This window comes from Aythya marila, assembly GCF_965140915.1.
Source record: "Aythya marila genome assembly, chromosome: 5".
Lineage (NCBI taxonomy): Eukaryota > Metazoa > Chordata > Aves > Anseriformes > Anatidae > Aythya > Aythya marila.
In genome coordinates this window covers 33,924,858-33,951,844 of record NC_139046.1, presented here as the reverse complement: position 1 = coordinate 33,951,844, position 26,987 = coordinate 33,924,858, and the positions used below count along the sequence as shown (strand labels likewise).

The 26,987-nt window shown below is 38.4% G+C and overlaps 1 protein-coding gene across 1 annotated transcript in view; it reads left to right on the top strand.

The window, feature by feature from the left end:
- LOC309878240 (cytosolic phospholipase A2 epsilon-like) overlaps positions 1 to 23,265 on the top strand; it is a gene marked incomplete at both ends in the record, with an annotated part of 30,777 nt that extends 7,512 nt beyond the window's left edge. Inside the window, 18 exons of the mRNA XM_082760518.1 lie at positions 1,944 to 2,080; positions 2,370 to 2,501; positions 3,125 to 3,165; positions 9,558 to 9,600; positions 10,095 to 10,158; positions 11,437 to 11,579; positions 11,734 to 11,823; positions 12,490 to 12,527; positions 14,379 to 14,514; positions 16,270 to 16,406; positions 17,584 to 17,806; positions 18,758 to 18,872; positions 19,582 to 19,719; positions 19,990 to 20,097; positions 20,535 to 20,726; positions 21,198 to 21,367; positions 22,070 to 22,256; positions 23,057 to 23,265. Coding sequence (XP_082616644.1) covers positions 1,944 to 2,080; positions 2,370 to 2,501; positions 3,125 to 3,165; positions 9,558 to 9,600; positions 10,095 to 10,158; positions 11,437 to 11,579; positions 11,734 to 11,823; positions 12,490 to 12,527; positions 14,379 to 14,514; positions 16,270 to 16,406; positions 17,584 to 17,806; positions 18,758 to 18,872; positions 19,582 to 19,719; positions 19,990 to 20,097; positions 20,535 to 20,726; positions 21,198 to 21,367; positions 22,070 to 22,256; positions 23,057 to 23,265 — 2,303 coding nt within the window. The remainder of the gene's footprint in view (positions 1 to 1,943; positions 2,081 to 2,369; positions 2,502 to 3,124; positions 3,166 to 9,557; positions 9,601 to 10,094; positions 10,159 to 11,436; positions 11,580 to 11,733; positions 11,824 to 12,489; positions 12,528 to 14,378; positions 14,515 to 16,269; positions 16,407 to 17,583; positions 17,807 to 18,757; positions 18,873 to 19,581; positions 19,720 to 19,989; positions 20,098 to 20,534; positions 20,727 to 21,197; positions 21,368 to 22,069; positions 22,257 to 23,056) is intronic.
- Between the last annotated feature and the right edge of the window lie 3,722 nt (positions 23,266 to 26,987).

Genomic DNA, 26,987 nt, shown 5'->3' with positions numbered 1-26,987 from the left:
TAAGATTTGTGTCTTTTTGTCTATAGTGGGAAGGATATGGCAAATGGGCTTTACCTGTTCTGAGACATTAAAAAAAAAAAAATGAGAATGTAAACATTTTGGTTAGTTTTCATCAAAGCCTCAGCATTTTCAAGTGCAGGAAAGTATCCCTTTTCTACCTGTTTATAATGGTAACCGTAGGCTTTTTGTTACAATGCTGAGTTAATATTTTCCTTCTGATTTAGCTTTCCTGATTTTCTGATTAAACTGGGGTGTTTCCCATTTCAGTGTTTTTTCATATTTTCTTATTGAAGTACTTGTGCTTAATTTATTGAAGAAAATCTTTCTTCCTGGTGTTCGAGTTTGCCATCACTATATATTTTACTAGTGAAAAATAAACACACTTTAAAAATATTTATCCCCTACTATTGTTACAGAGTAAGACAACTTTAATAGATGTAGATGTAGGCCTGGAAATTAGACTGTTTTGGACCTGACACTGATGCGTTATGGGTCCTGGGCAAGTTATTCAAGTTTTCTCAAGGGACTTGCTTAATCCTTATGTTGCCACTCTGAGGTAATTAATCAGTGTGTGTCAAGATCTTTGAAAATGGAGGCTGTAGTATTAATCACCAAGAACTGTTTCAATCTTCATCTGTCCACACTTGTGCCTCTGATGAAGGTCTTTGGTTTTGCTTTTCTGATCACAACTGGCTAAGGGCACCAACTGGAATTGCTGTCCTTCCCATGGTTGTTACCAAACTTTTTCTGACTGCAGTAGTATGGATTAACTGCATGATAAGGGCACAGCTTGGGAAAAATACACCTGCTAGAACAACCTAATTCTGTAGCTGTTACTAAAAGATAAAGAGGAAATATATGAAGAAAATTGTACATAATATGATGTAATAACACTGCTACAGGTTTGGGGCATGATGCAGGAATTAACTACGGGTTGAATTATTTGACCTCTTCTGACTCACAAGGTTCCTGTGAGAATCAGATGACTGATTAAACATTGCTAACATAAAATTTGGAGAATATGAAATGCATTACAGGTATGAGACCAAGGCCACTGGAGCCTGTATCAAGATTCTGTAAGTCACTTCGTGGTGATTTTCCCTCCAGGTGTAGGGAATACCTCCAGGTGTACGTCAGAATACGGTAGGAGCTAACATCTCTCCTGGTGTTTCCTTTCCCAGACAGGAGCGATGGCAAGATTTTCCAGTTCACAGATAGAGTAGTAGGAAGGAGTAGGATAAACAGTAACTTAACAGTTGTGCTGAAAGAAGAATTCATGAGAAAGACAAAGCTTCTAAAAATTCTCAGATACATTAATATGAAATTGTCACGTTCTGGTTTGTGACAAGGAAATCAAATTTTTCAGTTTTAATGGGGGGAACACTTTTTGGCCTAAATAAAGAAATGAATAAAATTTGTCTTCATTTAAATAAGCAGCTGGGGAGGGCATGCTAGAAGACAAGTCTATTTCCAACCCAGATCAAAGGCTGAGGTGTGTTGCCTGAGCTATAGATTAGCCATCCTAGCTCTGATTTGAGTCTATGTGGGAGAGGGCATATGCTCTTAACTATCCTTGTGTTATGGCAACATTAACCTACGCTCTGCCCCAGTCATTTGGACAATCATGAGTATTGAGTTATATGCAGCATGGATAGATGTGCCTGTACTACATGTGGAGTGCAGTGCTATTTCAAATAAAAAGTAATATTTTAAAAGAAAAATGAGTTTGACTCAAAGTGAAAAGATAAGAATGAGCATGACAAATGTGTGAGGATGTTTGTTTTCCAGTGAGTGCTCTATTGTATTATTTATTCATTAGTCTATGTAATTTAGGAAAAAAATCCCCTACTGTGTTATCTCAAACTTCCTAGTGTTAAAGGTACACATTGCAATAATTCTTTTTCTAGACGCATTGTCACTCTGCTTATCTTTTTGTTATGCAGTCACCCTTTCAGATTGCTATGTGACGCTGTGGTTGCCTACTGCCTCAACTGAGAAGGTTCGGACCAGAACCATCAGGAACAGCAAAAACCCAGTCTGGAATGAAGCTTTCTGCTATAAGATTGACCGACGAGTCAAGGTAATGAAAATAAATGTTTTTCAAATGTTTTTCACTATTCATTATCTGCAGATAGTAAATAGATGATGCAAAACTACAGCAACTACAGTTACATCCTCCTTTGGTATTCTGTTCTAGCTATTTGCTGCTTAATCATTCAGTCTTCAGAAACAGTAAGAAGCAATTAAATTTCCTCTTCTGAAACTGGAGAGGAAAAAGAAATCCTAGTCTTGAGATTTACCTGTCTTATGGAGCACTTTGAAAGATGATATAGAAAGAAGGTTATAAAATTCTTAAACTCTTTTTACAGAATGTACTGGAGCTAAAGGTTTGTGATGAAGACACAATCACCAGGGACGATGAACTCTGCACAGTTCTCTTTGACATAGATAAACTCACCGTAGGACGTACTGTTCGAGTGAAGTTTCAGCTGAATCCACTGGTGAGCAATGGAATCAGTGAGAACAAAAGCAAATTCTGTCATTCCACCTAAGCATATCCTCATAGTGTTTTATTACTAAAAAAAAAAAAAAAATTAAAATCTACTTGAAATGTATTTTCCTGCTATTATAAACAAGAATTAAAATCCCTGTAGCAATGCTCCATGCTAGTTGATTTGCATAAGAACAAATCTATATGTTCAAATTCTAAGCAGCTAGAAGTAATTGTCCTGTTGCCTTCATCCAGAATATATCAGGCACAGTGTGTTGGTTCTTGGTACAAGTTCTGAATTCTCATCCAGTTTGAACTGTCATAACAATAACACAACTGATTCTTTTTGTGGGAATCCAAATCTGAAAAATTGGTGTTTTAGCAGAATAATCAGATCGTACATCTTCATGCTTATATGAGCTCCAGATGTCAAAATAGTAGTTTTAGCAAATGCTTTTTCAGTATCTTGAATATCTTCATTTGGCAACACAATTTCTTTTGCAAAATATTCTTATGTTCAGGGAATTTTCCCAAGTGCAATTATAAATATACATTTTACAAATGATAAGCAACTAGTGTGAGGGAAGCTATGAAGAAAAGTAATATTCCATTCTTCCTTTTCCCTTCTTTCAGGCACGTGAGGAACTGGAGGTGGAGTTCACATTGCAGAACACGTGAGTAAAGTCCTAAATTCTATATAAACTGTTGTATTCAGTGTAAAAAGTCAGGAAAGCTGGTTCATCTGTGACAGCGCTTCTCAAACCTACATTCTCTGAACACAGTATCTAGATATTTTCATTTGAGTCTAGTAAATTGGGATTACAGAATACAGATTTTTAGGTTTTAAATATCTGAAAAAAACATTTTTTTGCCATGTTTGGCTAGTACTTCTGGGGTGACTAATACCTCCTGGACACCTACTTTCTCCAGTCCTCTTTTCCTCATTGGATTACTACATGAAGAAGGACAAGGAGATCTACATTATTCAAGAATCTTTGACCCTTAGAAGAAGAAATGCCAAGCCTTAATATCTTGTCTCTTTTGAGGGGAAGTTGCTTTTCAAATCCACAGAGTTTAAAAAAAAAAAAAAGCTTTCCTATAACTTGATATACTTATCTGGTTACACACAGGGAGATGTGGTAGACTTGATTATCAGTTCCAGCAAGGAGAGGAACTAAATATTCTGCATAAAGAGCAAGTTCACTGTGGGAGGCTGAGGACTGAGGAAACAGGAAAACTGGAGGAGCAGCACTAGCTTCACTTGTTCAGCTTGAAAGCTGGCAGTGGAGCTCAGGTGTTTAGCTGTTTAGGGAACATGTTTGCTTCAGTGAATTTATACTGTGGGGAAATTTAAGCCTGTTGCACCACCTGAAGAGGGAGTCTGAGGCAGGGTTGTATCTATCTCCATAATATGCTTTATGACTGAGGGCAGTTATTTGAAAGGATTTCTGTTATCAGTTTGATCCATGATACTGGACTGAAAGGGTTGTTAAAACTCCCTTAGAGGTGGGAGGTATTGTTGAGACCTTGACCAGGTATTTGGGTCACCTTGGGAGGCTTGTCATAATATCTTGTTGAAGAATTTGAATAGTGTGTTTATTCCTGCTAGAAATTAGGAATTGCTGGAGAAAGAGCAGTATTTCAGTATTACAAATGCAGAAGTCCCTTTTCACAAGAAAAAGGCTATCAGAGATTAAAAAAAAGTCCTAGATTCTCCTATTACAGCTCATGGAAACTCGCCAGTGTGGGTTGGTTGTTGTTTACTGTGTACATAAACAGTCAGAAGGCCCTGCACCAAGACAAATGGTGCCTATCATAACTTGGTGTCATGAAATCAATAATGGCAATGGGGAAGGAGCTGCAGTAGATATCCCACATGGTCTATCCAAGATATTTCTAGTTAGAGGATGACTTGTGAAGTTGGTATATAAAATCATACATGTACTCATGTTAATCCTGTTTTTTTGATAAGGGACATCTGAGCAGGTTTTTTGGCTTGGGTATTGTGCAGGGGTGGATTTGTATATGGGGCAAAAGCTGGAATTCTAGAAGCATGTGAGTGCTGGCTTTGTGTGAAACTATTATTTTGGACCTTGCAGCCAGCTGCATTTTCCCAAAGGCATGTTTTATAGATAAAGTCAGAGATGAACCAATTTCTGCAGTTTGTCAGAGTGAGAATTCTCCTGTTTGGAAGATGATGTTTGGGGCTATGCAAGTAAGAAGGACCCTTGGTAGTCCCAAGGAAGAGGTTTTCAAAAAAGGATTAAAATCATGAATCAGTTGCTACAACAAGAACACTTCTGATTCACTTCTTTATTCAGTGGATTCACTTCTTTATTGAGTATGGTACCTCAGTGACTAATGTACTAATTTTGACCTGGAGAAGGATTTTTTTCCCCCCTCAATGTAGAAAAATGTGATGTCAGCAATAATAAGGGAAAGGGATGGTAGACTAAAATTAGAGAACATGGGGTGCATTTACCTTTGTAAGACTTTTTCAGAGCTCTCTAGTTTGAAATACTGAAATAGCTGAGATGGGTTACCAGAAAGCTATGGACCAAACTGACCTCGTCTGTGTTGAACAAGCTCAGCAGGTTTTGGCAAGAGAACAGAGCCCAGTGGCCAAATTAAGATCTTTGGTGGTCCAGAGAGGGATAAAATGAGATACTAACTTTGAAACAAAAGCTGACTAATTCTCCCATTGAGAAGGACACCCATATTGAGAGTTGACACCAGGAAAAGGAACAGCGTCCAGGAACAACTGTGGACTTACCTTGTGGAGAGACTGAAGTATGTTTGTCACTGTTTTCCTGATGAGATGCTGTAGTACAGTCAGAAATAACAAATGAGACCTTGCTGAACGGAAACTGAGGAGGCTGGGTTCCCCAAATCAAGGTTTAAATCAAGGTTTAACTGTTGAAACTTGAGGGGAAACTGGTGGCTGGTGGGCCAAAACCAATGGAGGGGACACAACAGAGCTTTGAAAGAAAGTACAGAGGAAAAGATCTCTTCAGAAAGGGATCACTGGCTATTTAGTGATTTGAGAACCAAATAGAAGACTGTGTAAGTGCCTCTTCCCATAATTTTTGCAGACACTTTAAACAGCTAAGCTATCCCAAAAGCATTGCTGGTCTGAAGTGTTGACAGAGATTACAGATAATTTTCAGATGGGGATGACCAACTATAGCGATGACAGGAAGTATAGCTTACCATGCAGTGCAGTTTCCACAAATCTGATATTGTGATGAGAACAATGGCAATATGCTTTCATTCTTTTTTTAATATGGCAGTTTATCTTGGAAGTGATTACCATCAGCATATTGTCTGACACTATTTATCTGAAGTAGTTCCTTTCACATCTTAATTCCAGACTACAGGTTACCAATTACAAAAATTGCCGTATTAGCCCATTCTTCCTTTCTAGCACTTCAGATAAACAATATCATACATGAAGTGTAACCCCAGGCCAAGAAAGCTTCCTGGGTTGCACCTACAATAATGGCTTTGTCACTCACTTATTATAGTTTGCCTATTGACCTCACTGCAAAAATTGTGTTTTGGGTTACTTTTATGAAACACTGTTGTAAAAAGTCCCTCATGATACATCATTGATCTTTCTGAAATCGGTTCTGGCGTTCATTCCAGTTATCTTTGGCTTAAAATGTAAGAAAACTTCCACTTTGGTAACTTCGTTTCCACAACTGCGTCATGAATACCTTCTCTAGTTTTGCCTGACTTGCGTCACTGCCTGCAGTACCTGCAAATGCACCCCTCTTTGCTGCCACTACCTGTGGCAGGCACTGAGCCAGACGTTTGATCCTAACAACACAGAGGAAGGCATGCTCCTTCCTCCAAGTGCCTTTTCACCAGCAACCAAGCCAAGGGATTGCAAACACCCGTTTTATGGGCCCATAGCACGAGCCCAGCTGGCGTGAGAGCTGCTGCTCTTGAGCAGCAGTGACAGAAAAGGTAAGGTCATTGTACACAGGTTGCAGATTTGCATATCTTAGTGCTTCTTGTGTTAGTTTGTGGTGATTATTAATGGTAACATGGGCTTTCTCCCTTGTGTTTCAACTGCTAGGGTCCAGCAACAACACGAGCCTTTACGAATTGCTACGGGGACAGGATCCCGCTGGACTAGGTGGCTTCGCTCCCTCAACATCCCTCTCCCCTCTGACTTTTACTGAAGACTTAGGCCTGGTATTAAGTGGCCACAAAGAGACTTCTGATGAACTAAAAGGTACTTTGAATTTCCAAGGAGAGGTCTGAGGGGTGCAGGGTATTTCTGGGTCTGATGATTTTCTTTTTGGCCTATTTCTATTTTCCAGAAACCCTGAGTTGAGGAGGCGCATCTCTAACAGTTCTTAGAAGAATGAAGGACTACTCTTATACAACCTTTCCCATCAGCTCTTCCCTTCTCTTTTATTTTTTTCCAAATGTGAAAGTATTTAAAACAAAACCCACCTAACACAAATAAATGTAAATAGATGTACAAAAAGTTGTATAAAACTTGAATGTTAATTATTGAAATATGGCAAACACATGATTTTTAGAAAATAAAAACCTTTTTTTCTTTCTGTAGTTTGGCTGTGTTGCTTTGAGAAATTTCCCCCCCTCTGCATGTGGGGAACAGCAGCTCATGCCAGCAGTTTGGTTTGGGCACTGCTGACAAAACTCTGAGTGGGCTGAGTCTCAATCCACCAAGCGTTAAGTGTGCTGTTCATATTTGTATTTGTGGCAGGAAGTCACAAGTCCTCAAGGAGTACTTAAAGCAGAAGTTTTAAGTCAAGGAATGCATCCACCGAATAATTTTTGAGGCTAATAGAGTTTTCTTTATTGAAATCATACCATCCTCCATCTGTCAGGTCATCAGAAAAGTAGACAGCAGTGTATGGAAAGCAGTAAAAGAATGGGAATCTGTATCCATGAAAGAACTAAAATATTGTACATAGCTATCCAAAAATCCAGATTCTCAGGTGAAACAGTATGGTTTTATACTCTGAATTGGAGTTGTAATCTCAGAATTCATGTGGCTGTAACTTCCTGACAATGTTGACTGGTTCATTATGAACCAGGTATGACTGAAGGAGGATAAGAGGATGTGATCTGGAGCAGTTGTTGCAGATGCCTGGGATGTGAAATGATTCCCTGGGTCACAAAGTCCACCACAGTCTTAGGTACCTGTTCAACAGATATGCAGTGGGGGAGGCATCCAGGTGTCTGTTCCTGGCTTCCCCTGCTGCAGGCCACAGTGTGTTCCCAGTTCTCTTAACAGAACTGAGATCTGCATTATAAAGACCACAAATCAAAAGCTGTGATAGAGCAGAGAGCAGAAGTGTTAGTATGTGTAATGAGGGCTGTGTGATAGCAGACTGTTAGGGAAACTAACAGATAGTAAGTGTCCTGTGCTTTGAATAGCAGAAGCCTTCAAACTCAAGGTCTAAAAGCTGAAGGCATAATGTGGAGTAACCAACAGATGACAGCAGCTGGGCTTTACAGCTGTGTCCACACAACTGACCTCCTTCCTCCCTGCAGAGGGACTTCTTGTCTGTCAGCACTTAAAGCCTGTGCATCCTTGCTCTTCTTAGGAGTCTCCCGAGCTGTTCTGTGCAACAGTACGTGTTCTTCCCCACCCTGCTTGAAGGGTGGAAGAAGCTTTGGACCTCCTAATTATCAGTCTAACTTTACACTTTGCTGATACCAGTAACTGAAATAATACTGCGCTCTACTGGGTGCTTATCTCCATAGAGGGATATCTTTTGCTATCTTTCCACCTTCATTTTACCAGGATATGTAGGCTGAAATCTGTTAAACTCTTTCTCTGCTTTCCTTAAATTACTTAATGAAGTATTTTAGGATAGTGACACTGTATGACAGGTAATGTTAAAACTTTTTGACTACAAAATAAGTAAGTACAGAAGTTTGGATCTGAGAGAAATCTTGAATGGTAACTAAATCAATTTCCCTACAAACAGGTAGAAACACCTGTGTGAATTCTCTGTCTGATGTTCTTTGAACTCTTAAAATACACTTTCAGTATGGGATGATCCTACAAAATTCTTAAGTAATGTTTTCCAGAGCTTAACTGTTGTTTCTTTCCACTGTAAAGTTTTTCTTGAGTGGTGTTTGCTGCGTTTAGGTATTTTTTTGTCATGTGTTTGTGCTGGTATCTAATAGTTTATGAAAATAATCCAACAAATTTTTTAATTAAGTTATGAATCTGATTTTAAAGGAAACTTATTGAATAGTTTTTGCTGAGATTAAATACACATCTTAACTATATAACTGTGAGACTACAGGATGTATAATAAGTCTGAATAAATGACTCATGCTGTCTATGTCAGATTGAGGAGCTGCTGCTAAATCCATACAATTTTCTGTTTGCGTATTCCCTTAGGACTAATATAAGTTATGAGATATGACAATTTAATAAGATATTAAATTATAAGATAATCTTTAACGAGGAACTGCCTATGTGGTGTGTGCTTTGTTTTATTCTTTGAGGGAAAGATATTTATAAAAATTGGTTTCTGCAGTATATCAACCTACTTCTGCCCTTAAATGGGTAAGTGGAAACACATCTCACATTGTGATATGTTAAAATTTCATGTCTATATTGCAAATCTTCTTATAGAAGTGAATAAAATGTCTCCCACCTTAATGTTTCTGTGGAAATCTGGACAAATTCTTTTTTTTTTAGTATAAAAACTTGGGACAAACTGTATAATGCTTGAAACAATCAGGATAGATGCAACAGTCTCCAGTTCTTCTCAATCTTTATGTTCTGCATCAGTATTCATTACATGTTTTTCTAAAGCAATGATGAAAAAAACACAGCAGTACAAGTTCAGCTTCGTATTCTATTGTGAGAGAAGGATGGGATAGTCTGGTAGAATCTTGTTTGTTAACAGCTTTAAAGAATTTGTAAATGAGAATGAACTTTAAATGTCAAAGTTGATGTGGGATGGGGTGGGTGAGTGAAATGACCTGTGTATTAACTGATAGAATCAAATGTTTATCCAAGTTGTTCCGTGGATAACATTGCATTCTCCACTTTATTTTTCAGTTTGGACTATCCTGATGGCATCATTACTAATGGAGTACTAGTGGTAATGTTTATTTCTTACAGTCTTCCCTATGACTTCATAGTACTTTTAACTTTGGAAACTGAGTTATGCCCCAAAGCCAGTACTGTCAGCCATGTTGTCCTACTGAGAATAAAGGTCTGTAGTGGGTACAAAATTACTCATTAGTACCAATTGTTTATACAGTATGCCCAGAACTAACAATGGTTAATGAAGAAAGTGATAAAACACTCATAAAAAGAGACCAGTATCTCATTACACCTGTTATTTTGAATAGGTCTCATCTTTATCACTTCATTGGCTCTCCAGGTTCAAGCAGTTCATGAATTGTTCCTCTTTACTTTCCAACCTAGAAAAAATACCATGTCAGTATTATCCTTACGTCATCTGAGCAGATAATAATAGATAATAACTATGTTGCCCATTGATCCGCTAGAGGGGTTGGTGAAGGACAGTATGAATAACTTGCAAAGATATTTACACATCTCTTAATCATCATTTATCCTTTCTTATTGCAGGCACGTGAGGTTTCCTGTTTGGAGGTTAGAGTGGATACAGGCAAGCTGAAGCAGCAATCCACAAGTGAGGTTATTGCTTCATTAACCTATTGTTTTTGTGTTGTGATTCAGTTGTCATAACAGATGTTGAAAAACTAATAATCTGTTGTGCATGCTACTCTAGCTGTGTCACGCAACACTTAGCTTTGCCATGCTCAGAAAGATTGTATCTGCTAAATTCAAGTTATTCAAGTATTTGGTTTCCTAGCAGATCTTAAATTGATGCAAAACTAGTGCCATATATACCAGAATTAATTTTTTTTGAGGGGGGAGAGGGGAGGGGAGAAGGTGCATTCTCTCTAGTTATTGTCAGTTCAAAATTAAAATTGTTAACTAAGTTGAATCCTTAAATTATCTTATAATCAAGTTAATATAGGGAAGGCTTATCCTGTATGTTTAATTTGGGGTTGAGTATGCAAACCACTACCAAAACAGGACTTTGCCTGTAAAATATAGCCCTTATAAATATAGCAAAACTCCTCAATAGTCTTTAAGTTCGTTCAGTTAAAACAAACAGCTCATGTAATGGTGCTCATGGGGCAGATCTCAAGAAATCAGTTGTTTTTAGTTAATTCATGAGTGGAAAATTGACCTTTATGAAAAAAATTGTAGCAATGGCTGAGTTGTATGGTAAGAAGATTCAGTCTGAAATGTAGCATGAGGAGGAAAGGCTAGTTGCTTAAAATTATGCAATGATCCTTCAAGGGAACAGTATACTGTGTCTCTGTGAATGCCAACACTTTTCTGTGAAGAAACAGACTTTGCGTTGGCAGGCATTTTTGGTTTTGGTGACACAATTATCATGGAAGAGTAATGGCAGAGGGCATGTGTCAAGTATTTCTGTATGGCTTTGAGTCTGAAATGCCTGCCTAGGAAATATGACACATATATACAAGGTGAAATATAGGAAAGGAAAGGAAATATATACAAGGTGAACCAGAACAGACTGACATCAAATAAATGATTTTTTTAAATTGTGTGAATTATCCAAAGCTTCTTTAAACTGACACACCTTTAAACCTAAATTTTGGTTTTATGTATTTATGAAGAGCATAATGACACACTACAGGACTTCAAAAGTGTGTAATTTCTGTGTATTTATGATTTATACAGATCTACCCAGTGTTTTATATTATTTTTGATCTCTTTTGGCCACACATAGTCTACTTAATCATTGGGGTATAAGAAAGGTCAGACAAAAAGCATACGTGTTAAAGGCATATTTTATTTATCAGTTATGTGTGTTTGCTTGGAATAGTTAAAAAAATAGTTAAAATTCTTTGTTCCCTGCCTTTTTGTTTAGATCAGGAGCTTATGTTTACAGTGAAAGGATCCCATGAAGGAAGCCAGAAGATTTCACTGGGCTCTGACCCTGGTCTTCAGAACATTGTATTTCACTGCGTCATAAATGACCAGACAAGACTGGATATCACATTACCAGAAGAGGTATATTCCCCTTCTGTATGTTGGCATTAACCATAGTGAAATTAGCAGAAGAACTGAGTGTCAACAGTGAAGTCAACTAGCCCTCTTAAGAGGAGAAGTACTAGACAGGATAAACCTTTCACATGTATCCCCACTGTTCTTTACATTGTTTCAGCTGGCAGATAAAAATGAAACACAGAGATATGGGGTCCTTTCTTTCCCTCTGAATTCACTCCCTTTGCAGAAGGAAATAATAGTAGAAGAGGTGAGTTCTGTGAACCTTTTGAAATAAATATTTTCAAATTGTACTTAATTATAACCTGCTAGAGATAAGGTTACTAACTGAGCAAAGTCATTGTGTAAAATTATATGGATACTTATCCAATTTTTTTTTTAAATAAGACCATCCTATTCTCTTTTAAAGGAAGCAGATGGTAGCAATCACTGTAATAATAGTTAAATCTTTGCAAAGCCACATGCCAAAATTAGAATTAGGTGGTTTCAAGGAACAAAAGTGATGGTCATATGCACATGTATTCCAAAATTTCTTTATGCTTATTGGAGGTAATTCCACAATAACTATTAAGCTCATATTCTGGATTGATTTTTTTTTTAATTCAGATGTAGCCTAAATATTGATGTTCAGAGTGGTTTGTGTGTGTGTATATATATATATATTTTTAGTGAGAACTTTTCTGGTTCTTGTGTTTCTTCTAAGTATGAATGCTATGAGTTAGCGTAACATGCAAGTTCATTACTCCAAGCAAGCTTATTAGATAAGAGTGAGTTTGGTTCCAGAACAATATGAATCCTAGTCATATGAACTATTTTTTGAGAAGCTCTTTTCTTACTGAATGAGTCTTGTCTGAGCTTGAAGGAAAGAAACATTTTAAAATTTGGTGGTAATTAACTTTATTTTCTTGATTTCTAGGATCAGTCCTTTGAGGTGTGCTTGACAGCAAGAAAATGGTAAGATAGCCTCTTCTTGTCCTAGTGTGCAGGATTACTGTAAACTATTTTTTTTCTCTAGTCAGTGGAGAGAGGAAAACACCATGTGAGTGCTTTCTCCTGTAGTCAGGTGGTGCCTGAGGTAAGTGCAAATCCATTGTAGTTTCAGGATCATGCAAGTCAATGTGAGTTTGACTCTTTTTTTTCTTTTCAGAGTAAGTTATCTCATTTTATGACTACCATTCTTAGACATGAATAAAATTACACTTTTTGGATATTATTTTTGTTACCACTTTATGCAAATCTGTCTATTGGTACAACGAGTGAAATAGACTCTATCCCTCTTTGACTTTGCAAGCTCACCAAAACAAAACAAAAAAAAATCCAACTCCTAAACAATCAAACTGAAGGGCGGCCTGGCTTCTGCTCCTTCTGTTTCTGAGCAAAATGTGATCTTGGACCTGACCAGCTGCACCTCTACACCTTACAGGAACAGAATGGCAGTAGTGATGGGTGAAATTGAAAAGAATGAGGCTTTATGGTACAGCTGAAGACTCTATATGGTTAACAGCATCCTCACTATTGTGTGACATACACAGGGGAAGCAACTCTGATGTTCAGAGCATGGGAGGAGTCTGTGGAGATAAAATTCAGAGCATAGGACAGAGATCTATTTTATCAATCTCAGCCCATAACAAATCTACTGAAATTTCAATTTTACAGATTATAGAGAGAGCAACTGCACAAAAGAAAGTGCTACTGTTTTTACATCTACACTAAAAAAGTTGCTTGCTTTTTAGGTCAATCAAATCACCTTATTCTGTTCTCAAAATTAAGCTATCATGTACAAATTTTTCTGGAGAACAGAAGATACTGACATTAACCCTTGAAATATTTGTGTTCATGGAATACTAATGAAAGTAATGTTCAAAATAATATTTTGCAGCCACTAGAGGGGGATGTGATACACAAGATTTGGGCAATATTGAGTGCCCTTTTCTGTAATAAGTATATTTGCCTTTTTGAAAAGCACAAAAAACTTAATTGACATTTGTTTGGTATTGTACTTTTTTCCTGCAAAACCTTTGGCTTGTATTTCACACTTCTCAGGGGAGAGAATGCAGTGTGGCTGCCTGTGCAGAAAAATGATGGATATTCTTATGTATTTGTTGTATGAGGCTTACCTAGAAATCTACTCAGCATGCAGGTGAAAGGCATTACAAATCAGTGGAGCTGCAAGTGAGCATATGGATAAGTGCAGGTGAAGCAACCACCCCAAACCAACAAAGGCAGAACACTATGCAAAACTTATGCTCTCCCAAAGGGTCATGTGCACTGCCTAGGATTACTCATCTATTTATCCAACATAAGCAAAGACAGGCAATGCTGCAAAGCTTCCAGTTCTAGCTGGCTCTCATGGGACAGTCTAAGCAGCAAGGTGATGGTGTAGGACTTGTCCTGTGTTTTCAAGCTCTATCAAACTCATTGTTAAGAGCTTCACTTTCAGATAATGTTAGTGAGCAGTCAATACCTGAGAACAGGTGATGCTGGCATCAGTTGAGTTTTTCAGGATGTCGTGGTGACAGAAAGGAATGGATACAGGAAAAATCTCACCTACTTTGTCACTCTTTCTCTAGCTTGTGTGACTTGCCTTTTGTGCTCTCATCCACAAGAAATCTAAGGTGTCTTGGACACTCCTTTTATCTTCACTACTTTTTGCTGCCAATAGAGATGCTCCTTTTCTTCTATTTTTTTGATCAATATGTAGACTTAAAAACAGCTTGTTTGTGGAGTTCACTGACTGACTGCCCTTACAGGTCCTGAAATTGGCTATAACTGATGTGCATTGATTAGTCCTGTTGTCTGTTCCAGCTCAGGAGACCTGGATGTGCGCTTGGGATTTAGTCTGTGCATGGAGGAACAGGACTTCCTGCGGAAAAGGAAGAAATACGTTGCTGCTGCTCTGAAAAAGATTCTTAATTTGGAGGAAGATCTGAAAGAGCATGAGGCAAGCCATACGGTCCCTGGTAGTGATTCTTCTCCAGGGACTGGGGCCTGGCTCACAAACTGAAACATGAAAAACTAAAATAGCTTAATTAATCCTGCTGTTCTAGGCCACGCCCAGCAACCTAGAATAAGAGATTTGCAAGAGAAACCAGTATTCTGGTCTGTGTGGAGATGGCATGATGTGCCTTTACAGACCCAGTTTAACCCATTCCTGTTTATTCCTGGTATTGCTCATGTGTCTCAGGAAGAAAATTTATGGTGAGCAGATACAGAACAGCTGGAGGGTGTTGTTTGGGGAATAGCTTGCTCTAGGTCAGTAGGAGAGGCAAGGCAATATTCATGGCATTCATAAGAGGATTCTGAGATGAGGAAGCTAAATTTTTGCACAGAAACTATAGTTAAAAATACTTCAATTTGTTTCTGCAGCAGAAAAGATGCATTGTTGGGAAAACAACTATCAGAATAAATCTGTCAAGCTGGAAAAAAGAGGGTGAATCTTGTAGCATAGTTGAGCTGTACAGATTACATTGTCAATTAGAAGTTGTTTAGCTTTATCACTATAGGTCATGCTCCTGCTTCCATATTTATGTATAACCTTTGTAACTGCTTAAGCCTGGTTGGACTGTAGAAAATCAAGAAAGTACAAACTCACCAGCTGCAAGAATCTTCGTTAGTTGACAGTTAAAAGGGAATGCTTTTACATAGTGGTCTGAGTTTCCTGAGACATGGTAAGGCCAAAATGGTAAGACCAAAGTTTGTTTTTGAAAAAAGTCTAGTTTTTCTGGCACTGCTACTCATGTATTTAATCTTAAAATTTTGAAAATATCCCAACTCCCTTGTTTACCAACTTAAAAAAAAAAAAATCAGTTCAAAGTTATAATTAGAATTTTAATTTGTGCTGAAAAAGTAAAACCAGAACATATATTCTGATTTCAATGAAGATTTTTCCTCATTATTATTGTATAATCTCCTATATTTTAAGTTCTTACTAAGTTCAGGGTTAGAACAACATCTATTTTTGTTTCTTCTAGTTTTGTAAAAAGGGAGAAATATTTTCTTCGAGTTCTATTAATTGTCTTTAGAATAGTCAATCACCTGATGAAATTAGAAGTTATTACTTTAAAGGTAAAAATAGACATTTCCCATACAACATGTAAGCATCCACACAACTCAAGATGTTAATGGAAGCAAATGGTGTACTAGATTAGGAAAAGATTAAGAGAAGAACAGTCTCTTCAATTGCACTTGGAATTTAGGAAGGAAAAAAAAAAGCCCTGTCGATGATTGTGCCTCAGGACATAAAGTAATGTCTGGCCTGAGGTCAGGAAGGCTTCAGCTATTGTGTGGTTTGGCTGATTACAGGGTGCTGTGCATTCTTCTGAGACACCGATCATTGTTAGAGGCAGAATCACAAATCCCTAATCTGCCCTGCCATGGTAAATCCTGTATTTTTTTTTATGCTGGCTTCTAATAATACACCTTGAGAAGAATTCCAGGGTGATGAGATTGATTTCCAATTATGTATTAAGTAAACAGCCTCCTCCGACCCAATGTGAGTGGGTAAGACATGAGCCTTACCTCTCCAATCAATCAGATGGTGATGATGGAAGCCTTTTGCATCACACCCTTTTTACACAAAGTAATGCCATTGCTTGTTATCAGTGCCTGTAACCTATTATCTGATTTCTGCAGTAAGAGGTTTGTCTCTATTATGTGCATGGCTTTTTCTATCATTTTCCCTTGCTGTGTTGAACAGGTGCCAGTGGTGGCCATCACGACTACTGGGGGAGGGACAAGATCACTGACAGCAATGTATGGCAGCCTACTGGGACTCCAGAAACTCAATCTGTTAGACTGTATTTCCTACATCGGTGGTTTATCGGGTACCACATGGTAAGAATGACCCAAACAAGATATGTTTGTTCTCTGTGCTTGATATTATTGATTGTTTGTACAGCACCATCAACTTATGATGCATTTAGTAAAGCAGAAGATTTCAATTTTCCTGTTTCCACCTAGAACCAAGAAACAAACATACCCAATAAGCAATCAATCATCACATTCATCAGCTGCTTTTTTCACCACATTGACATGGTCTGTGCCTGATATTTAATGTAAATGCTGTATTACCTTTTCATATTTTATTAATTATACCTTAGACTGAACGCAGTGAATTTGTCTTTATACGGGAAATTGAAGAAAGATGGGAAGAAGAATTTATGCCTGCCATTTGCTGGTTAATCTCACTTCCATTTTGGATTTAGAGTGCATCTTCCTCTGGTAAAGGACATTTTTGGGTCTAGTGGAATTAATGTTGTTGAAGATGATCCCGAAAATGACTCTGAGCTACCAGCCTCAGACTGCAGTTATTGTTGTTCATTATGAAGTGCTCTCTTCTCCCAGTGGGTATACAGCAGACAATGTCACATTTAAAATAACTTAAAAGTAGATAACCATGTGGGTTCTAGCTAGATCCACTCCTCTACACTCGTCTGAAAGTGGAGACAATTTTTGCATTGAATTTTGTCAGTCCTTTATACATGTCCAAAACTTAATGGCAGGCTTGTCTAAGTATTCTTTTAGCTTCTCTGTATGCATGTGGAGATCTGAGTGTACCTGTCTGTGATTTTGAGGAGACAGATAAGACTGGTCATACCAGGACCTGAGAACTGCCTAGTCCTCTCACAGACAGGAGTCAGCAGCAGATACCTGGGAAAAAATATTAGACTAGAGCAAACTTGTAGTGGCTGTTTGCTAAAGTGTTTCCCACCTTCCAAAAAAAGGATTTTCTGAGGACTTGTGGAGTCAGTGTATTTAATAGCCGTGGGCAGTTTTTTAGTTCCTTGAATTTCTCAGATTATTCTTGAGCCCGCAAAGTCTTACCATCAAAGCAAGGAAAGCTTGGGAGAGGTTTTGAAATCCTCTTATTTCAAGGGTAAACAAGTGTGTTTAATTTTCAGTTGTGAACCCCCATATGAATTGAAACAGGCAAATAGCTTGCAAAAATGTACTCTGAAGCCAAACAACACAGTTAGTTCTCTTTCATTGTTCCCTTCTAATGTTTATTCAGGACAATGGCAAACCTGTATGAAGATGCTAATTGGTCACAAAAGTATCTGGAAGAGGCGATCAAGGAAGCTCGCAAGCAAGTAACCAAAAACAAGATCTGCTGTTTTAGTCTGGACTGTCTGAAGTACTATTATAATGACCTGATGGAGAGGACTAAGGAGGGACATAACACATCTTTCATAGACCTGTGGGGGCTTGTCATTGAATCCATGCTACATGATAAGGTATTACTCTTTTTTTTTTTTTTTTTTCCCAGAAGCCTGATGAACATCTGTAACTGTAAAGGAGAAAAAATAATTCCTGGGACACTGTTAAATACTACTAATGCAAATAATTAACTTAATGTTTGATTAAATGCTGTATATTGAGGTTCATTATTAAAACACTACTCTCATTTTAAAGTGAGGTTAACCTTGAAGGAGCCATGGCATTTCAAAAGTGTTCTCTCTTCTTGAAAAAGAAAAAAACAAAAACACAAACAACCTTATGAAAAATGTATTTGGAAATGTACCCTAATCACTTTGAACATTAAATATTACAAAACATGACTAGAAGAGGTGCTTAAAAATTAGAAATTATTTACTTCACTCACATAATTGAACATATGCTTTTACAAAGTGCCTTAGTTACAGGCTTTATATAGGGGGATTATTCAAATAGTAGGAAAGGCCATTCTCTAAATATGTTATAAAGGCTTAAGAAAGATTGATAGAAATATCATTACATTTAAAATAGCATAACTTAATAGTTTACTTCTGGTTTATGCTTATCCAAGGAAGTTTTACGTTGTCACGTGTGACTGCAATATATTCTTGCATATGAATATGCTTGAGAATGATATTAAAATCTGATAAAATCTGCTACCTGAAATCCAGCCAAGGAAAGTACCTTACCTTTCACTTAGCCATGTATTTATTCCCGGGAACTGTTTTTTTCCTTGCCAAATCTACACACAACCTCTCCGCATATCTCAAAATCTGAGAACCCATATAGGGGCTGCTGTTTGCAGGATACTTGCCAAGTTTGGAATATACCAAGGCAGATGCACTTCTGAACAGTATAGTGAGATGAAATCAGGAAGGAGAGTCTGGATAAAACTAATAGTTGACGTTATATAATTTCAAGTACAAGTTGTTTGTCACCTCATTCCATTAACCAGTTTTAATTAAAACCAGAAAGACGAACATAGACTCTCCGATCAGCGGCAGGCAGTGGATAATGGTCAGAACCCATTGCCCATCTACGTGGCCATCAACCTCAAGTCCAACTATAGTGCTCAGGCATTCAGAGGTAATGATAATCTAGTTTTCTCATACTTTTGTAATTTAAGTAATCTGAACTAAGACTAATTGGATGTAATCAGCTTCAATAATACAATAGTCCTTTTGTTCTAATCACAAAAAGATCATTTCTAAATGTTGCTAGGAGCAAAAATATATTTATACCAGACGAGATGCTAAACTCACAATTTATCCTGGTCACAGGAACATTTTAATTTAACTTACAATGTTTACACCTACTCCTATTTGGAATAGTTATAGAGAGAACTCTGAATTTTTAGGTCTAGTGGTACAAAAATCACTGTTTCCTCTGCTATTGATTTTCACGATATTTGTTTAATACGAACAGCTGAGTACATGATGCCAGATGAATGTTAGGCTTTCTGCCACTGTTGCCCTAAAGGAACCACGTTATACCTGAGCAATACGCACTTTTGGGCAATATTAACTGCAGAGAATGCTTACAGTTTCATTTAGACCAAGGTTTGTCTGCTGGAGACTGCTGTGTCAAAAGACTTCACAGCCTAGGACTACCCTCCCTTGATGTGAGAGGATCATGTGTTCTCTCAGCATACTGTGAGCAATATAGGTACAGCACTAGCTGGTGAACAGCACGTTATGAGTGACAGTGTCTTTTTAATTTGTACATTGTCACTATTCTGTTTAGCAGTAGTTAACACTTTATTGCCTTTTCACAATCTGGCTGTTGTCTCCATTAGAGTGGTTGGAGTTCACTCCTTATGAAGTCAGTCTCCTGAAATACGGAGCGTCTATTCCTGCAGAACATTTTGGAAGTGAGTTCTTTATGGGAAGGCTAGTGAAGAGGCTTCCAGAGACTCGGATCTGCTACATGCAAGGTGACTATTGCATAGAGGGAAAATTGGTCTACTCAAAAGAGAGCTGGTGCTAGTGAGCACATGGTTTGTGGAGGACAGCCCTGTGAAGACACCAGCAAACAGGTTGAGCAGGTGTGAGATTGCTTTAGTGAGGAGGTACTTAGCAAGTGTGCCCACGAAGATATCTATCCAGACAGAAAGGAAGTATCCAATGACTGAAGGTACGTATCAATTAAAATTCTTCCAAAACTACTCCATCAATCAGTTTATATTCTCTCTTTCACACTACAGGCATGTGGAGTAGTATATTTTCCATAGATGTGATGTATGTCTGGAATTTGGCTGCTGATTCAGAGGACTTCTGGTGTAGGTGGACCAGAGACAGAGTAAAAGATATCGGTGAGATATTTATTTATTTTTAGCACTAGAGTGACTGGCCCCCTAAGTTAGCCAATGTTTACAGCTGAGTGACAGTCACATGTTTTCTGGAGGTTTCCTGTTCAAAGGCCAGTACTGTTTACCTGTGTTTTAGCACTTGGATCTTCTCTGCACCTCACGCTGCTGCAGAGGTGTGCATCATTTGATGAAGCCTAGAGTGTGAGGTTGAGTTTGCCTTGATCTTGCTGCTTGCAGGTAGCTGTCATTTAATTCAGAGCTTAATTCTGAAATTCTGAGTTTGATTTGGGCTCAGTTATAAGTTTCAGGGCTAATAACTACATTTGGTTTACCTTCAGGTTTGGGATGGTGACAACTGTGTTTATTAGTTATTCAGTTTTTAAAAATATTGATTGTTTCAGGAAAGTGTCCTAAACTCAGAACTGCTTCCTTTCTTGCAGAGGAAGAACCCTTTCTGTCCATGAATCCTTACGAGATTGACACATGTCTACTCACTCCCTCATCCACTCTCTCCTCTGCTCTGAGAGATGTCTTAACAGGACGCCCAACAATTGCACAGTATCCCAATTTTATCAGAGGCTTCCAGATGCACAGCAAGTACCTGGAGAGCGATGGATTCTCTACTTGGAAAGGCACAGTAACATAGCGCATCCTTCAGTAACAATTTGGGCAGGTTTAGGCTTGGGAATTCATTTACGATTTCTGATGTGGAGATGAGAAAAAACATGACTGACTTCCTGAAACTCCACTTCTCCCTTCCTTAGATGAAAGAAATGGGAAACAGATTTCAAATGCATTTCATTTTTGTGTTTGTTTGTTTTGGGGGTAAATTTGAACTTGGTTGTCTGGGGATTGTGTTCCAGTGGACAATGCAAGCTCAACCTGAGGAGACAGGAATAACCTATTCTTTAGGGCCAAAGCTGTATGAGGTGTCCAGGAAGGAAGAAACTGTATTGTGTCATTCATTCCTGTAAATCAGTGCTGTTTGTGAGTCATCAAAGGAAGGCAGGGAAAACGGGGGTTCCATTCTTCCATCTTTAACTTTCTGTGAGGAGCAGTCAATCTTGTTTTTCACTTACTGACAAGAAATATTTGTATTTCAGACACAGTGATAGACTCCTTCCCAAATAAGCTGATGGAAACAGCAGATGATGAGCTCTCCCTGGTTGATACGGGATTTTTCATCAATACCAGCTACCCACCACTTTTGAGATCAAAAAGGGAGGTGGATGTCATCCTGCATTTAAATTACAGTGGAGGGTCCCAGACGCTGGTGAGAAAAGTCATGGCATCTGAGATCCTTTTCTGTCATCATTTTTTTCTTCTTCTAATATCAGTCTTAGGGAAAGGGACTGGCTGAAACTGGACTTGATTAATAATGAGAAGTAATATAATTACTGTTGCGTTCTTAGGGAGATTAATATGAAAATAAACATAGGCCTATAGTTAATATAGCTGTTAAAACAAATTGTTTTTTTTTAATGAGATCATAAGGTATGTTGATAATTGTTAATAGGAAGTCATTAGCAAACAATCACAAACCATGCAGAGGACAGAAAGACTGGGAAAGTTGTAAACAATGAAGAAGTCAAGGTGATGAGGAATATCTGGACTGATTGGTTCCTTCTCTGTTCTTTCAGTTTCCTTGCCTTTCCCTTCTGAACCCATTTATAGAACATGTTTAATTGGAACTGTAAAATCAGTCCTCTGGCTTTTGGCTGTATTTGCAAGTTCATATAAAGTGACTGTTTTCTTGTTTTGCCTGAAGCAATGAAGGAAATAAGATAAACTGTAATGTATGCTGTGGTTACAGCCATTTCTCTCTGAAAATTAACATCTTCCCAGGGGAAAATCCGAGCCTTGGAATATTAACATTAGCTGCTGAAGTTGTTTTATTTTTTTATTTTAAAAAAGCCTCAGAAAACTCTCGGTCTCTTTTGATATTTGATTCTTCTTATTTTATTCATTTATCCAGCCTCTGGACCAGATTGCAAAATACATATCGGGGCAAGGAATTCCATTTCCCAAAATTGAGATAAGTGAGGAAGACAGGGAAAACTTGAAGGAATGCTATGTGTTTGAAGATTCTGACAGTCCCCATGCTCCAACAGTGCTCTTTTTTCCCCTAGTAAATGACACCTTCAAGAATTACAAAGCTCCTGGTGAGTCATCTGTGGCTAGCAATTTTAATAAAAAGTCAATTTCCTGGTGTAATTTCATATCTAATATCTCACTACCAATTCTGACCTTCTTTCTAACTTTCTAATGTTGATATTGTCAGTCTCATCACTGACAAAAATAAATACTGTCTCATTACATCTGAACTGTAGGAACTACAGAAGCTCTCCTAATACATCTGAGATTAAAACCGGTGTTTATTCCACAGGATTTTTTAAATATAGCATGAGGGTGAAACTCCCAAAATACATACAGCATAGGTAGCAGGTTATCTACTCTATTGACATACACTTGTTATGCACCACTCTCTGCAAAAAGAAGCAGAACCTTCTGGAAGATTTCAGGGATACTTCCTTCATCACTTCAGAACTGAGTGGACTGAGATCTTTTGTTTTTGTTGTTTTTTATATGAGCTATGATATCTCTCTGAAGGGCCATCATTTCTTCTGATCTTTCAGTGAATGTTATTTCACCCAGTATAAGATGATCGTTTTTTCTCTTGCTTCCTCTTTCCTAGTTTGAGCAGCCAAGACTTTGTTGTCTAATGAGTGGTCTACAAATGCTTCTGCTGATATGTGCTGTTTTCCTTCCCAGACATTTGGGTGTACATCAGGTTTGGACAAGCTCTGAAAAACATGATACTACTGGACCACTTTTACATCCCTCTGGCAAACCCTCTTTTCTCCTCCAAATCTCCATTTTCTGCTATAATTACTTAAATGAATGATAGGAACCACATGCTGCAATAAAACCTGATTGGTGCATCTTGTGGTTTTTCCCTCAGGTGTGGAAAGGAGCCCTGAAGAGATGTCTGAAGGCAAAGTTGATGTCTCCACAATTCTCTCCCCATTTACAACAAGGGAGGTGTGTTTCAGTGAAGAGAATTTTGACAAGCTGGTGAAGCTGACTGATTACAATGTCCTGAATAATGAGAAGTTGATTATTCGGGCCTTGCGCATGGCAGTGGCACGGAGGAAGCAGAGAAACTATTAGCCATCATCTGCTAGTTTTAACCTTTCAAATGCAATATTTCTGGGGTTGTCTGTGATCTTGTGAGATTAACATGTTTGATACTTGACACTTTAATGTGTAGTAGAAAATGTGTCATCCTGAGGACTTGCTGGACTTCAATTCCTCCTATTTAATTGACTGTTCAGATGAACAGATTGTAATTTACAGTGGTTTAATCAAAAACAAGTTTCAAAGCAGCATATTTACATTTAGTTTTGTTACCTTGTTACTTTACCAATGGAGATATATTCCATGTAATTTAACATCATGTTTTCTGAGATAATGAAATATCGTAGCACAATAAAAATGTGAACCAAACCAGTATTCATGTGTGTTTTTCTGTTCAGCAGAACAGCAATCCCTTGAACAGGAGTTTCGCTCATCGATAGCTAATCCATTGTGTTTGTTATTGCTTATCTTAATTATTGACACCCTAAAACTTGTTATCTCTGATGTGATTGTCTACTATAAATTTTTTTAATTCAGCTGGCTTTCTTCACCTGTCTTTGAAAATAAGCTTTTTTCAAGTTACAATCAGTGTTAAAATATACAGACTTTTCACCATCCATTAAAAAATAATAATCAAAACCCACTCTGAATCAGGTCATCTTTGTTTCATATGGTCAAAAGTATTCTTTGAGCTGCTATTCACAGAACCACCTTTATATCAGCCTTAGTAGTAGTCATGTTTCCCAATTTTTCCTCCTCTCATTTTCTTTTAGTAGTTGTTTGCTTTCCTGTCTCACTCATCTTCACCTGCCTTGACTGTTCTTGTCAACTGTCTTCCTTCCAGTGTTCCAGAGGATGCGAAGTGGCTGCTAACTTCTTGCACAGAATATGGCAATGAAAGAAGACCTTTTGAGCAACCTTCCAGACATAGTTTTGCAGCTGTTCGATGCTTTTCTTCAAATGGTCTTTCGCAGAGTTATCCTGAAAGAGTGATTCCTCATTGTCAAAAATTGCAGAGGTTTTCTGGGGAAAGATAGTTGTCATAGGCTCTTTTCTCACAGTTCTGCAATGGCTAGATCACATATTCAGTCTTTCACAATAGCAGCCCTGCACTGTGCAGCTGTGATACACAAAGAGACTGTTCACAGCAGCTCAGGTGATTCTTGGGGTTATCTTCATTTTGATAACGAAAGGGTCTTATTGCTATGAATACAAGACCAAATCTCCAGTATAGTACAGGTGTTGAGATCAGGGGAGAGTCTTTAAGCAGTATGGCCAGCAGGGCTAGGGAAGTGATTGTCCCCCTGTACTCAGCTCTGGTGAGGCTGCACCTCGAGTACTGTGTTCAGTTTTGGGCCCCTTGTTACAAGAAGGACATTGAGGTGCTTGAGTGAGTCCAGGGAAGGGTGACGAAGCTGGTGAGGGGTCTGGAGAACAAGTCCTACGAGGAGCGGCTGAGGGAGCTGGGCTTGTTCAGCCTGGAGAAAAGGAGGCTCAGGGGCGACCTTATTGCTCTCTACAGGTACCTTAAAGGAGGCTATAGCAAGGTGGGGGTTGGTCTGTTCTCCCACGTGCCTGGTGACAGGATGAGAGGGAATGGGCTTAAGTTGCGCCAGGGGAGTTTTAGGTTGGATGTTAGGAAGAACTTCTTTACTGAAAGGGTTGTTAGACATTGGAAAGGGCTGCCCAGGGAAGTGGTGGAATCACCATCCCTGGAGGTCTTTAAAAGACGTTTAGATGTAGAGCTTAGCGATATGGTTTAGTGGGGACTGGTTAGTGTTAGGTCAGAGGTTGGACTCAATGATCTTGAGGTCTCTTCCAACCTAGAAATTCTGTGATTCTGTGATTGATTATGCTCTGAAGTGACAAATTTGTTTATATGTAATCAAATTCTAGGAAATAGGAGAAAAAAATACTTCTGTGCTATGGGAAAAACTGCTGATGGTGCGTCTGGAGCAGTTTGGGTGGTGAAAGAGAAGGACTGGGCCATGTTTTTGACCTATGAGAGTGTTCATTGTGTTCATGCTACTGCAGCACTTTGAACGACACAGTGTAACTGCGTGCAGTACTGCATGTGTAGATTGACATTATTAGTCCTGCATGGTATGAAGCAATGCTAATTATGGTTCAGCTTCAGAACACTAGAATCAGCTCAAGGGATCTGGGTGTTTCCCAGGGTTATCTTTGGTTTGACACTCATGGTTCCTAGGCCTTTTTTGGTGGAAATGAAACTGAGAAGAATGGAAGCTGTTTCTGTCTGTTTTACAAGGAAAACGTGTTCAACAACAGGACAAAAAAAAAAAAAAGAAAAAAAGACAGGCGCATGAGACAGCCTCAGCCACATTAACCCTACTTTTCATAAGAACTAATTAATCCATCTTTTAACTATGACTAATTACTGCACTGACGTAGCTATGCTCCTTCCCATGTCAGCCTTGGGGTATCCCTGCATTATGTCCTGCTGGCTGATACAAAAGCTGGCTTTTTCTTCTTTAAAGGGAGTTCCTCCCGTCCTCAGATCACTCCACAGTTCTTTATCTTCCCAATTTCAGTATCATCTGTTTGAAACAGGGTGCCAAAAATATTTTTTATTTATAAAACCTGCAATAGGCTTAAAACTGAGCTGTTTGCAATCTCTTTAGGAATACTTCCTTTGACTACTGCTTTTTGTGATCTGTTAGTTATCCATCCTTCATCTGTTTAATGTTTGGATGGTGTTTGTTGCACCCAGTTCTTAAGGTAGGGTACCTTTTAAATGTCAGACCTTTTATGACATTTAAGTTATAGCATGTCTGTGAAGTTAAATTTATCAGTCAATTCTCATTCCATTGCAAAGTGAAGTGAAACTATTTTGTGTTCCATTTTTTAATTAAATTTCATAATATCAATGGTAACATATTTTTTCGTTTTTGTCTTCCATCTCGTTATGTCTTGTGTATTCACTTTGTGTGCTCCCTCACTCAGGGACCACCTAATGTGATGCCAACAGTGCCCTGCACAGAGAGGTCTCATAAATGCAGGGACATAAAGAATATGCTAGAACACGAAGCATAATTAACATTAACTTCAAGTGACACCCTAATGTATTCTTTTTGAGATCGTTGGCTTCAACACTTTTAATTTATGTGTGCAAAATTAAAACTTTTGAGAACATGAGTGAACTGTTAAAGCTTTGCCCTTACTATGGAAACTCTTACAGTCTCAACAGCTGATTTGCAAATTTTCATGCACTATTTTTCACTGCAGTAACTGTTTGTCTGAATGAGAACTTCTTGCATAAGACCATCACAGAAGAAGCTGAAATAGGAATTCATAAGCATTCATAGGAATGAAAAATTGTCTTTCAGATCTGCATATAAGCAAATACCCATCTTCTCACTATAGGCAATAAAAAAATTACAATCATTTTGTCTGCACAATGATTTGTTTGGATATCTTTGGCCAAAGAAGCCCTTGACTCTTGGGCAGACAGATGGACAGTGCCTGATGCCAGCTGACTCCGCGCAAGAGGTGGCAGTCTGACAGCCCTCCATAATGCAAAAGCTCCGTGGCCTCCTAAAGAAGGAACAGGGCTGCTCGTAAGAGTACCAAATATTTGTTCAGTGCCCAGAACTCTGAAGGGAAGATCCTTGTTGGGTCTTGATGCCCCTCTGGCCCCTGTTCCCAAGGCTGTCCTGCACTGCCAGAGCTGGGTTGTTTGTGTGTCAGCTGCAGGCACTCACCTGCCAGCAGCGAGGAGGAGGAACTGGGGAATT